This window comes from Heterodontus francisci, chromosome 19 (assembly GCF_036365525.1).
Source record: "Heterodontus francisci isolate sHetFra1 chromosome 19, sHetFra1.hap1, whole genome shotgun sequence".
Lineage (NCBI taxonomy): Eukaryota > Metazoa > Chordata > Chondrichthyes > Heterodontiformes > Heterodontidae > Heterodontus > Heterodontus francisci.
This window is the reverse complement of record NC_090389.1, coordinates 58,581,101-58,593,866: the sequence shown is the minus strand read 5'-3', so window position 1 is coordinate 58,593,866 and position 12,766 is coordinate 58,581,101. Positions and strand designations below refer to the sequence as shown.

At 42.9% G+C, this 12,766-nt stretch overlaps 1 protein-coding gene across 1 annotated transcript in view; it reads left to right on the top strand.

Moving 5' to 3' along the window:
* The window catches only part of cacna2d3a (calcium channel, voltage-dependent, alpha 2/delta subunit 3a), a 705,663-nt gene that overhangs the window by 358,163 nt on the left and 334,734 nt on the right, over nucleotides 1-12,766 (top strand). Inside the window, exon 9 of the mRNA XM_068052271.1 lies at nucleotides 526-604. Within this exon, the coding sequence (XP_067908372.1) occupies nucleotides 526-604 (79 nt within the window). The remainder of the gene's footprint in view (nucleotides 1-525; nucleotides 605-12,766) is intronic.

Genomic DNA, 12,766 nt, shown 5'->3' with positions numbered 1-12,766 from the left:
CAGAAAGACCATTACTGAGCAATGTATATGAACTGGCTAGTGCAGCGTATTATCTAGGATTTGTGTATATTTTGCCTACTCATGTTTCGATAGTTCATGATTTTTATCTGGTTAGTAATCAGTTGGGGTTATTCTAATTCTTTTTTGTACAATTCTGCATTTGTACTCCAGTCCCACTTAAATTTATAAATAAAAGCTTATCCCTTAATGATGCAATTCCATAATAAATATAAATGCATTATTCCTATTATTGTCTCTTGGTCTACTGACCAAATGAAATACATATGAATTGTAACCTAAATTTTCTAGCTGTGATAATCTAGCTGTGATAATAGTAGATAAGCTACTAGGTATGCTGTTATTTAAAGTACTGTCAATGGGACACATGAAGCTGAAGTTCCAATGAATGATTTAACACCTCTGATATTATACTCACACTGCAAGCATAGTTATATATGACAAAATAATATATAATTAAATTTAACAGATACAAAGGTCTACTGGGGTGTCTTTCTCTTTTTTCAGGTGCGCATATTTGCCTATTTGATTGGACGTGAGGCTGTATTTTCTGAAAATCTGAAGTGGATGGCCTGTGCAAATAAAGGTTTGTCTTTGATTTCTGCACAAAAATTGCAAGCAAATGATTCTGGCTTGCTAAAGTCAGGATAAGAAATAATGAAAAAAGACTCATTTCACAGTAAAAGTCTCCTGTTATTGTGCGAGTCGTCTTGAAACTGTGCATGACAATAAGATCATTAGTTTTCACTGGGTGAGAAATTGGATATTTGTAATTTGAAAGATTTCCCAAATGCATGTGAAAACTTAGATATTGTTGCAACAAAGTAATTATTTTAATCTGGGTATTGTGCTGAGTGTGGTAAAAACTTCAGTTTTGTTTTATGCAAGCACAACTAATGATAATTCTTAGTATCTCTACTAATATTTTGGAACTTGAAATGAGTAGAAATTACCAAAGAAAATATGAAATTAGATCCAGACCATTACATATAAATATTTTGTTTCTTAGTATTATCCAACAGAATTTGCTCTTTTGGAGTGAATGATTTCCTGTAACATAGTTATATTTTAAAGATTTTTTTTCTTTTTGAAAGAATCTTCTTTCCATTTTGTTTTGATCACCTCAGGCTATACTTGCTATTTCTCCATGTAGCTATGCACACAAGAACCATACAGCTCAAAATGTGGGGTGAACACCTTGCTGCTCAGGCCTCGTAGTGCTGTTGTACCTTATGCCCCAGCTCCCTTCATTTTGGTCAAGTACACAGAAAGCCTGTTCATGGTTCTGCTCACTTAGTCTGCTATAATATGTTCTGAGCTGCCTGTGGCTAAACTCATTCTGACTCTGATTTTAACGTAAATTAAGGATCCCTCCCTAATGTAACTGAAAGATGGAAATGGTGCAAGAAAACGCTCTTGACTGTAATAAAAAAAAGTTTTGTTCCTCCTCGGTAACCTTCTCTTCAGAACAGAGCCACTCTTATTTTCCATTCTCATTGTTTTGGCCTCCAGCGACTAATGAATTGAAGGAGGCATTGTGAGCAAATCGTTAAAAAAAAGACAACTAGTAACCCTTAAACAGCTGCTGTTGCCCAGCATCTTGCCCCTAACGCTGTGGTGCGTCATACCATGGCAGAACCAGTAAAATATTCAAATAAGATGATCTTGCTTAATCATACAGCTCTTTAGCAGCAGTGTATTTGTGTCAGGACCACATTATCTGCCCTACAATCTTACGAAAATAGTTAATATAAAAGCGTATTATTATAAAACCATATTTGTATAGACAGTATATAGACATTTGACTGCAGTTGTAATAGTCAGAATAATTGTTTATAAACTGCTGTAGCTGTGGAAATGTTTTGCCAAGAAATAAATGTTCCAGGATATATATTGTGAGATAAGATTAAAGAGGCATTCCAAAGTTTTGCTTGGTTTATCTATCGGAGGACTGGAGAAACTTTGTAGAATCTTCCTTCAACAGATTAAATAGCTTGGGTAAATTCATGGTGAAATGTATTGTGTACGGTCTATGAAAATAATAGACTTGCCAGCAAAATGGTCTTTTCTCATTCTGTGCTTTGTTATGGTTTACTTAAACAATAAATCAGTGAATTATATGCAACTCAGCAAGAACAACACAAGAAACTAATGAGTAGAATAACCATGTAACAAATTCATCGTACAGTATCTGTCACATTGAACATCCTTGTTATAATATTTTAAACGGTGTCATGCAGACTCTCACCTGCCAAGAATGAGGCGTATTAATTTTGTCATATGAACATTGATTTTAAACTGTTGCTGGAGTGAAGAAATGACTTGTTTGAAGATCACCAGACACTGGGCTGGAAGGATATTTGCATACTAAGAGACGTTGCTTGTGGAGACAAAGGGCTATTTCCTGTTCCAATTAACCCTAATGAATTTTGATCACCAGACTTTGAAGGTGTAAGGAAGCACGTTCCAGGCCCTGCTAAGATGATACAATCCACAGAGCCAGGACTGGTTAAACCAGCTAGTCACATGACTAACTGGCTGGTCCAGGTTTTTTGAACTAGCCACAGGACAGTTTGAATTCAGAAGAGAGTGTGCAGCTGAAGCTGAAACAAGCAAGTCTCTCGCCTGGCTGTCTCTCTCTCTCGCTTTCTCCCCAATCCTCCGGACCCATGGAAGACAGGTAAACCTCAAGAAGGAAAAGACTCCTACATCGGAACAAGTTGAAGCGTGAACTAGGCCCCAACGAATTGCAAGACTTAACAGCAACCAAAGACTCCACATTGAACTTATAGGACTGTAACTACCAGATATTGCCTCAAACTTTTCCCCTTTATTCCTTCTACTTTTTCTGTCTCTATCTGTGCCTGTGTTTATTGCGTATGCATGCCAGGGTGGTGGCGTTGCATATTTGTAGTCGTTAACCGGATTAGAATTTAAGATTAATGAACTTCCACATTTTTGTTTAAATTTAAGGAAACCTGTTTGATTACTTTGCCTTACAATTGTAGCAGTGAACAAGGGGGAGTTAAAAACACAGTGTTTTCAATTAAACCCTGTTACGGTTAATCCATGCAAAGGCTGAGAGGAAACCCTCAGATCCCTTCTCACCTGGTCGTAACAATGGCAATGTGGTTAAATTGATGAATTACCCCATTGCACAACTTTAATTTACTCCAAGCTAACTGTACAGATAAAACTGCTGTGATTGTCTTCATCCTGAAAATGTGGCTTCACTTTCTGGGATAACAAGTCCCATAACACAAATCATTGGCAAACCTCAGGTTTTGCATTACATTGAATGCTTTGTTGCAGGTTAATTGTGTTCAGGCAGAATCAGTGAGTGCCAAAATAAAGTTTGTCTTGCAGACACAATTACTCAGACAAAAACCTACCGTAATACTCCAATATAGTACAGCCAACAGGATTTGTGCAACACCAGATCTATCCAGGGAGCAAGACAAAGTGGAAGCAAGACTGAAATGGTACGTTCAGTTTTAGTTGATGTACGCCATTTCAATTCACAAATTCGAATGGTAAACAGACAATAAAAGCAAAATACTGCAGATGGTGGAAATCTGAAATAAAAACAGAAAGTGCTGGAAATAGTCAGCAGGTCAGGCAGCATCTGTGGAGAGAGAAGCAGAGTTAACGTTTCAGGTCTGTGGAAGTACCTCAATAGTGGTGCTAGGGAGGCCCAGGATTTTGACCCAGCAATAGAGTAGGAACGGCAATATATTTCAATGTCGGGATGTGTATGACTTGCAGGGGAGCTTGCAGGTGGTGGTGTTCACAGGGAGTAACATATTGGCACGGATAGAAGATTGGCTAGCTAACAAGAAACAGACAATAGGCAAAATGGGTAATTTTCTGGTTGGCAAGATGTAGCCAGTGGTGTGCCACAGGGATCTGTGCTTGGGCCTCAACTTTTTACAATTTATATAAATGAGTTGGATTAAGGGACCGAAGGTATGGTTGCTAAATTTGCTGATGACACAAAAATAGGTAGGAAAGTAAGTTGTGAAGAGGACATAAGGAGACTGCAAAGGGATATAGATAGGTTAAATGAGTGGACAAAAATCTGGCAGATGGAGTAGAATGTGGGAAAATGTGAAGTTGTCCATTTTGGCAGGAAGAATAACAAAGAAGCATATTATCTAAATGGTGAGAAATTGCAGAGTTCTGAGATGCAGAGGGATCTGGGTGTCCTAGTGCATGAATCGCAACAAGTTACTATGCAGGTACAGCACGTAATTAGGAAAGCTAATAGAATGTTATTGTTTATTGCGAGGGGAATTGAATACAAAAGTAGGGAGGTTATGCTTCAATTATACAGGGCATTGGTGATACCACATCTGGAGTACTGTGTAGAGAATTGGTCTCCTTATTTAAGGAAGGATGTAAATGTGTTGGAAGCAGTTCAGAGAAGGTTTAATAGACTAATGCTGAAATGGTTGGTTTGTCTTATGAGGAAAGGCTAGGCTTTAGAAGAGTAAGAGGTGACTTGCTTGTAACATATAAGATCCTGAGGGCTCTTGACAGGGTGGATGTGGAAAGGATGTTTCCCCTTGTGAGAGAATCTAGAACTAGGGGTCACTATTTAAAAATAAGGGGTCACCCGTTTAAGACAGAGATGAGGAGAAATTTTTTCTCTCGGAGGGTTGTGAGTCTTTGGAACTGTCTTCCTCAAAAGGCAGTGGAAGCAGAGTTCTTAAATATTTTTAAGACAGAGATAGATAGATTCTTGATAAGCAAGGGGTTGAAAGGTTAAGGGGGTAGGCAGGAATGTGGAGTCGAGGTTACAATCAGATCAGCCATGATCTTATTGAATGGCGGATCAGGCTTGAGGGGCCAATGCTGCCCTTGTCCTTCTAGGTCATAGAGGTCTTGGGTTTGGGAAGTGCTGTTGAAGAGGCCATGACGAGTTGCTGCATTCCATCTTGGGGATGGTACACAGTGCAGCCACAGTATGCCATTGGTGGAGGAAGTGGATGTTTATGTGGGTGAATGGAGTTCCAATCAAACGGGCTTCATCCTGTATAGTGTCGAGCTTCTTGAGTGTTGTTAGAGCTGCACTCATCCACAAAAGAGGGGAGTATTCAGTCATAGTCCTGACTTTTGCCTTGTAGGTGGTGGAAAGGCTTTGGGGAGCCAGGAGGTGAGCCACTTGTCACAAAATATCCAACCTCTGATTTACTCTGATATCCACAGTATTTGTGTGGCTGGCCCAGTTAAGTTGCTGGTCAATGGCGACCCCCAGGATGGTAGGGGTTTCAATGATGGTAATGCCGTTGAATATCAAGGGGAGGTGGTTAGATTATTTCTTCTTGGAGATGGTTATTGGCTGACACTTGTGTGGCACGAATGTTATTGCCACTTACCAGCCCAAGCCTGGATATTGTGCATGTGGACATGAACTGCTTCAACATCTGGGGAATTGCGAATGGAACTGAACATTATGCAATCATCAATGAACATGCCCACTTCTTCCTATGATGGAGGGGTGGTGATTGATAAAGCAAATGAAGATGGTTGGGCCTAGGACACTGCCCTGAGGAACTCCAGCAGCAATGTCCTGAGGCTGAGATGATTGGCTTCCAACAACCACAACCATCTTCCTTTATGCCAGGTACGACCCAAACCACTGGAGAGTTTTCCCTGATTCCCACTGACTTCAGTTTTATTGGGGCTCTTTTGTGCCACACTTGGTCAAATGCTGCCATGATGCGAAGCGCAGTCACTCTCACCTCTGGAATTTAGCTCTTTTGTCCATGTTTGCACCAGGGCTGTAATGAGACCTGGAGTCAAGTGGTCCTGGTGGAACCCAAACTGAGCATCAGTGAGCAGGTTGTTGCTGTGTAAGTGCCACTTGATAGCACTGTTGCCAACACCTTCCATCACTTTGCTGATGATTGAGAGTTGGCTGATGGAATTGGCCAGCTTGGATTAGTCCTGCTTTTTGTGGACAGAACATACTTGGACAATTTTCAACATTGTCACGTAGATGCCAGTGTTGTCGCTGTATAGCAACAGATTGTCTAAAGGCGTGGCTAGTTCTGGAGCAGAGGTCTAGAACCGGGATGTTGTTAGGGTCCAAAGCCTTTGTTGCATCCAGCGGGCTCAGCCATTTCTTATTATCACTTGGAGTGAATTGAATCAGCTGAAGACTGGCATCTGTGATACTGGGGACCTCAGGAGGAGTCTAAGATGGATTATCCAGGCAGCACTTCTTGTTGAAGGTAGTTGTAAATATTTAAGCCTTGTCTTCTGCGCTCACGTGCTGGGCTCTGCCATTATTGAGGATGTGGGTGTTCATGGAGCCTCCTCCTCCCACTGGTAGTTCACGTGTCCATCATCATTCATGACTGGATGTGGCAGGACTGCAGAGCTTTGATATGATCCATTGGCTGTGGTATCGCTTGCCTCTGCCATAGCATGCTACACCCGCTGTTTAGCATGTTTGTACTCCTGTTATGACCATATGAGAAGGGGTCCAGGGGGTCCCTCTCAGCCTTTGCCTGGTTTAACTGTAATAAGGTTTAATTTGAAAACACCATGTTTTTAGCTCCCCCTTAGTGAACCCTTGTTCACTGTTCCAATTGTAAGGCAAAAAAATCAAACAGGTTTCCTTAGATTTAAACAAGAAAGGTGGAAGTTTATTAATCTTGAACTGTAATCCAGTTAATGACTACGAATATGCGACGTGACCATGCTAGCATGCATATGCGATAAATACACACGTAGATAGAGACAGAAGAAGAAGGAATAAAGGGGAAAAGTTTGAGGCAATATCTGGTAGTTACAGTCCTTTAAGATCAATATGGAACTTTGGTTGCTGGTATGTCTTGCAATTCGTTGTGGCCCAGTTCATGTTTCAACTGCTTCCGATGTAGGAGTCTTTTCTCTCGAGGTTTACGTGTCTTCCGTGGGTCCAGTGGCTTAGGAGAAAGCGAGAGAGAGAGAGAGACAGCCAGGTTAGAAACTTGCTTGTTCCAGCTTCAGTTGCTCACTGCCTTCTGAATTCAAACTGTCCTGTGGCTAGTTCAAAAAACCTGGACCAGCCAGTTAGTCATGTGACCAGCTGGTCTAACCAGTCCTGGCTCTTTGGATTTTATCATCTTAGCAGGGCCTGGAATGCACTTCCTTAAACCTTCAATGTCTGATGATCAAAATGCATTTGGGTTAATTGGAGCAAGGAATAGCCCTTTGTCTCCTCAAGCAGCGGCTCTTAATATGCAAATGTCCTTCCAAATGTTCTTCACTCAGCAAGTTTAAAAATCAATGTTCATATGACAAAGTTAATATGCCTCATTCTTGGCAGGTGGGAGGCTGCATGACAACTCCTGTGTTGTAACTTCACTGGGTTGTCACCTCATTATCAGGTACAGCAGGTGCTGCTCCTGGCGTGCTCTTACTATACTCCTCATTGCACCTTGGTTGATCACCTGGCTTGATATTAACGGTAGAGTGGAGGATACGCTGGAGTATGAATAAAATTCTGCTGCTGCTAATGGCCCACAGTGCCTCATAGATGCCCAGTTTTGAGCTGCCAGATCTGCTCTGAATCAATTCCATTTAGCATGGTCCTAATGGCACACAACACAATGGAGGGTGTCCTCAGTGTAAAGATGGGTCTTCTTCTCCAGAAGGACTGTGCGGTGGTTACTTACACCAATGTTGCTATGGATTGATGCATCTGCGACAGGTAGATTGGTGAGGACCAGGTCAAGTAGGCTTTCCCGTGCATTGGTTCCTTCACCAGCTGCTGCAAGCCTCTAGTCTAGTACTTATGTCCTTCAGGACTTGGCCAGCTCAGTGATTAGTGGTGATAGCTGTTGCAGTTCCCCACCCAGAGAACATTCTATGCCCTTGCTACCATCAGTGCTTCTTCCCATTGGAGAAGTACTGATTCATCAGCTGAGAGAAGTGCAGTGGATGGTAATCAGCAAGAGGTTTCTTGTCCCATGTTTGGCCTGATGCCATGAGACTTCTTAGGCTCCAGAGCCAATGCTATGGACTCCCAGGGCCACTTGTTTCCATCTGTACACCACTGTGCCTCTAGTGAGATGGTGATGTTAGGTAGGATTCTGTGAATATGACTGTCAGGCTCTTGCTTCAAACCTCTTAAAAATGACTTAATTGTATTCATATCCAGATTTGGTGAGTGTGTTGTGTCTTTTTTGTGTCACTGTGCTTTTGTTTTATGCACAAGGCATGCACCAAGAGCTAAATATCAGGCCCCAAGTCAATAGACTATGAAGACTGTATTACTATAAAGTGTGACTATGAAGACATATAAAGATATAGTATAACTATAAAGTTATCTGTGATTCAGTATGTAGCACTCTCACCTCTAAGTCAGAAGGTTGAGGATTCACGTACTACTCCAGAATTTGAGCACAAAAATCTCACTTGATGCGCCCATGCAGCACTGAAGAAGTGGTTGAGATATTAAATGGAGGCCCCATCTGCCCTCTCAGGTGAACGTAAAAGATCCCATGATACTATTTTGAAGCAGAGCAGGGGAGGTATCCCTAGTGTTGTGGTCAATATTATACTGCAACTAATATCACATAAAACAGATTATTTGGTCATTGTCACATTGTTGTTTGTGGAATCTTGCTGTGTGAAATTTGGCTGCTGCATTTCCAACACTGCAACAGTGACTACACTTCAAAAGTATTTCATTGGCTGTAAAGATCTTTGGGACACTTCTTCTCAAAGTTTGAAATTGCAAATTCTGGAACAGCAATCATAAAAACAATTGAGATTGATCAAAACAATTGATTCAATCACTAACAATAAATTTCTAGAAGTGACTAGAAGTATGCTGATGTGTCTGAAGGCTTGAGATGTGTAGCAGGAAATTAGAATATATAACTTCATCCAGGCACTAAACCAGTCATATGTTCACCAGGAAAAGTGCAAGTAGCAGATATCCATATCCAGATAGAATGAAAAAGAAATGTAATAAGGAATGTGGAAGGACAATACCAGTGATCAAACCAAAGAGTAGATGAGTGAGATTATGCCTTGAGCTTAAAGGTCTAAAAAGTCATAGACAAAAGAAATTATCCAATGGAGCAGTCATTTATAAATAAATAAGCTCTTATCCTAACCCCCTGTGCCCAAAGAGAATGGGATATGCAGGGGTTAAAATGCTTGCAATGACCTACTCACCTGATCCTAGCTAGCCTTTCGCCACGTGCCATTTTCATGACAGTTCTGGCCATCCAGCAAGGCCCTCGAAGGAGACAGGCAAGGCCTCATTTAAATTCAATACTCAGCGTTTGATAATGTTACTCAGACCCCAAATATATTTAAACCCTCTGCAGGCGCATTCTTCGAGCAGCAGTCCACAAAGAGGGCCAGAAAGGTAATTAAACTTTTTTATTAATATGGTTCCTTTGGAGGCTATGGTGAGGCATGTACTCCTGCAGGCCTCACAAGGAAACCAACGGTTCTGGACTACCCTCCCCTGATTGCGATCACCTACAACCCCCATGTTTCCCACCACCCCACCCCACTCCGCCATACTCCACTCAACTTACCAGACAGGGAAGGACTGTTCTTAAATTGTCCAGCTGTGATCTCCTGCTGCACTTGCCCAAGACGTTGACACCAGGTTTGGGTCGGAATCTGGGTCTGGTATATTTAACGGAGGACCCGGCTTCATGTTAATGAGCTGGCCCCACGCTCGCTCCTGGCCCTCAGCTGAAACTGAGGCTATAGTGTCAATTTGCAAATTCTGGTTACTGGCAAGAGCAGATGAAGGCTTGTTAAAATTGTGCCAATTAAATAATCCTTTTTGTAGAAATGTACATGCAAGTATACTCTTTGGGACTACCTCAGCTGCAGAAATTTTCCAACTTATAATGGAGTTATGTTTAACTTGTTTTGCCTGAATTTAATGGGTGGTATTGAGGTCCAGCATATTTCCAATCCTATCACTGCTCCCACTGGCAACTGATTCCCACTACTTGTGGTCAATGTCACAGGACTTCATGATGCATTTGCAGACGTCTTTAAAGCGGAGACATGGACGGCCGGTGGGTCTGATACCAGTGACAAGCTCGCTGTACAATGCATCCTTGGGGATCCTGCCATCTTCCATGCGGCTCATATGGCCTAGCCATCTCAAGCGCTGCTGGCTCAGTAGGGTGTATATGGTGGGGATGTTGGCCGCCTCGAGGACTTCTGTGTTGGAGATGCGGTCCTGCCACCTGAAGCCAAGGATTCTCCGGAGGCAGCGAAGATGGAATGAGTTGAGACGTCGCTCTTGGCTGACATACGTTGTCCAGACCTCGCTGCCGTAGAGCAAGGTCCTGAGGATACAGGCTTGATACACTCGGACTTTTGTGTTCCGTGTCAGTGCGCCATTTTCCCACACTCTCTTGGCCAGTCTGGACATAGCAGTGGACCCCTTTCCCATGCACTTGTTGATTTCTGCATCTAGAGACAGGTGATAGTTGAGCCTAGGGAGGTGAACCTTTGAACCACTTCCAGAGCGTGGTCGCCGATATTGATGGATGGAGCATTTCTGACGTCCTGTCCCATGATGTTTGTTTTCTTGAGGCTGATGGTTAGGCCAAATTCGTTGCAGACAGACGCAATCCTGTCGATGAATCTCTGCTGTGTGGGATGTTAATGCAGCATCGTCAGCAAAGAGGAGTTCCCTGATCAGGACTTTCTGTACTTTGGTCTTCGCTCTAAGACGAGCAAGGTTGAACAACCTGCCATCTGATCTTGTGTGGAGAAAAATCTCTTCTTCTGAAGACTTGAACGCATGTGAGAGCAGCAGTGAGAAGAAGATCCCAAACAGTGTAGGTGCGAGAACACAGCCCTGTTTCACGCCACTCAGGATAGGAAAGGGGTCTGATGAGGCACCGCTATGCTGAATTGTGCCTTTCATATTATCATGGAATGAGGTGATGATACTTAGTAGCTTTGGTGGACATCCGATCTTTGCTCGTAGTCTGAAGAGACCACGTCTGCTGATGAGGTCAAAGGCTTTGGTGAGATCTATGAAAGTAATGTGGAGGGGCATCTATTGTTTGCGGCATTTCTCCTGTAGCTGGTGAAGGGAGAACAGCATGTCAATGGTGGAACTCTCTGCTCGAAAGCCGTACTGTGCCTTAGGGTAGACACGCTCAGCCAGCTTCTGGAGCCTGTGTAAAACGACTTGAGCGAAGACTTTCCCTGCTATGCTGAGCAAGGAGATTCCGCGGTAGTTGTTGCAGTCACCACCGTCATCCTTGTTCTTATAGAGGGTGATGATATTGGCATCGCGCATTTCCTGTGGTATTGACTTTGCAAATGTGGGCATAGATGATGTCTGCTTGATACTTGATGAAAACGTTGCTGTTCTGTGACAGATTTTTGATTTATGGTTACAATTATTAGTTCAATTTCATTTTCAAAATTGCATTAAATTCTGAACACCTAAAGTGCTCTACCAAAGAGGTGCTTGTGCTTTTAAACTGGAGAGAAAAATTTAAAATGGGAAAAGAGGGTAACAGAAGTGCAGGAGGAGAGACACAGAAGTGATGGAGGGAGAAATAGGGGGCAAAATTTGATAACCCCTCCAAAACAGACATTGGGATCACACTGTACAATTAATCCTCACCTGTTCCTTCCAGTGCAGAGAGTATGCCAACTTGGTTTGCTATGTGTAGCAAATACTAAACACACTATTGACTGGCTGCACATCTCAGCAGGGGGCCCAAGTCTGTCCACTACTTAAAGCCAGCCTACACCACTTAAAAGGGAGGTGCATTCGGGGCTGGAGTAGGTCCTGGAATTGTTTGTGGAAGAGAGTCTGAGCAGGAAGAATAATAGAAATTTACAGCACCAAGGACATCATTCAGCCCATCGTGCCCATGCTGGCTGTAAAGGAGCAGTGGAGCCTAATTCACTTACCAGCTGTTGGTCCATTGCCTTGCAGGCTACAGCATATCCAAGTAATTTTTACATGGGATGAAAAAAGTGAATTATGGCGCAACAAGGGATAAAGCCTGCTCCAAGGTTCTCTGACGCTGTGGTGGAAGTCTTGGTGCAGAATGAGGTGGTGAGCAGGAGAGATGTCCTCTATCTACAGGGGACCAGGAAGCCCTCCAGACAAACGTTTTGAAGGACAGAGGACCAGATAGTCATGGCAGTCACTGCCAGTTGTCAAGCCCCAAGGACCTGGATACAGTGCTGCAGAAAGTTCTTATACATCACACAAGTGGTCAAAGTCAGGGAATACATCGTCAAATGCCATATTCCACCAACTGTATCATGAGCCTCACAGACTACTCAATTTGCCAGACCCGCATCACTCACCTAACAACAATCTCTATAAATGATGACTCATACCTAACGTTCATAGCTTCACCTCATCTTCACACACTTAGCACTGCTGCAAGCTTTGCACCGACATCTTCCACCTTGCTAGCTACTGAACCAAAACAACCACATCACCCAAACACATTGCACCGCACTCACTAACACACGCCCCTCTCTCTCGCAGGACAAGGTGGCACACAACCAAAGGGAACAGGAGCTAACTAGTTGGAGAAAGGCACAGCCTGCATGTCCTAACCCTGATGGAGGAGACTGTGCTTGCCGTCATTAGAGCAGCCATTGCTTTGGCCATGGCCAGCAGCAGGGATGAAACAAGAGATAATATCCTTATACCTAATCCTCCTTCTCACATCCCATTTCCCCCTCATCTCACAAACGTTTCTGATTTACAAGCTGCAGATGATGT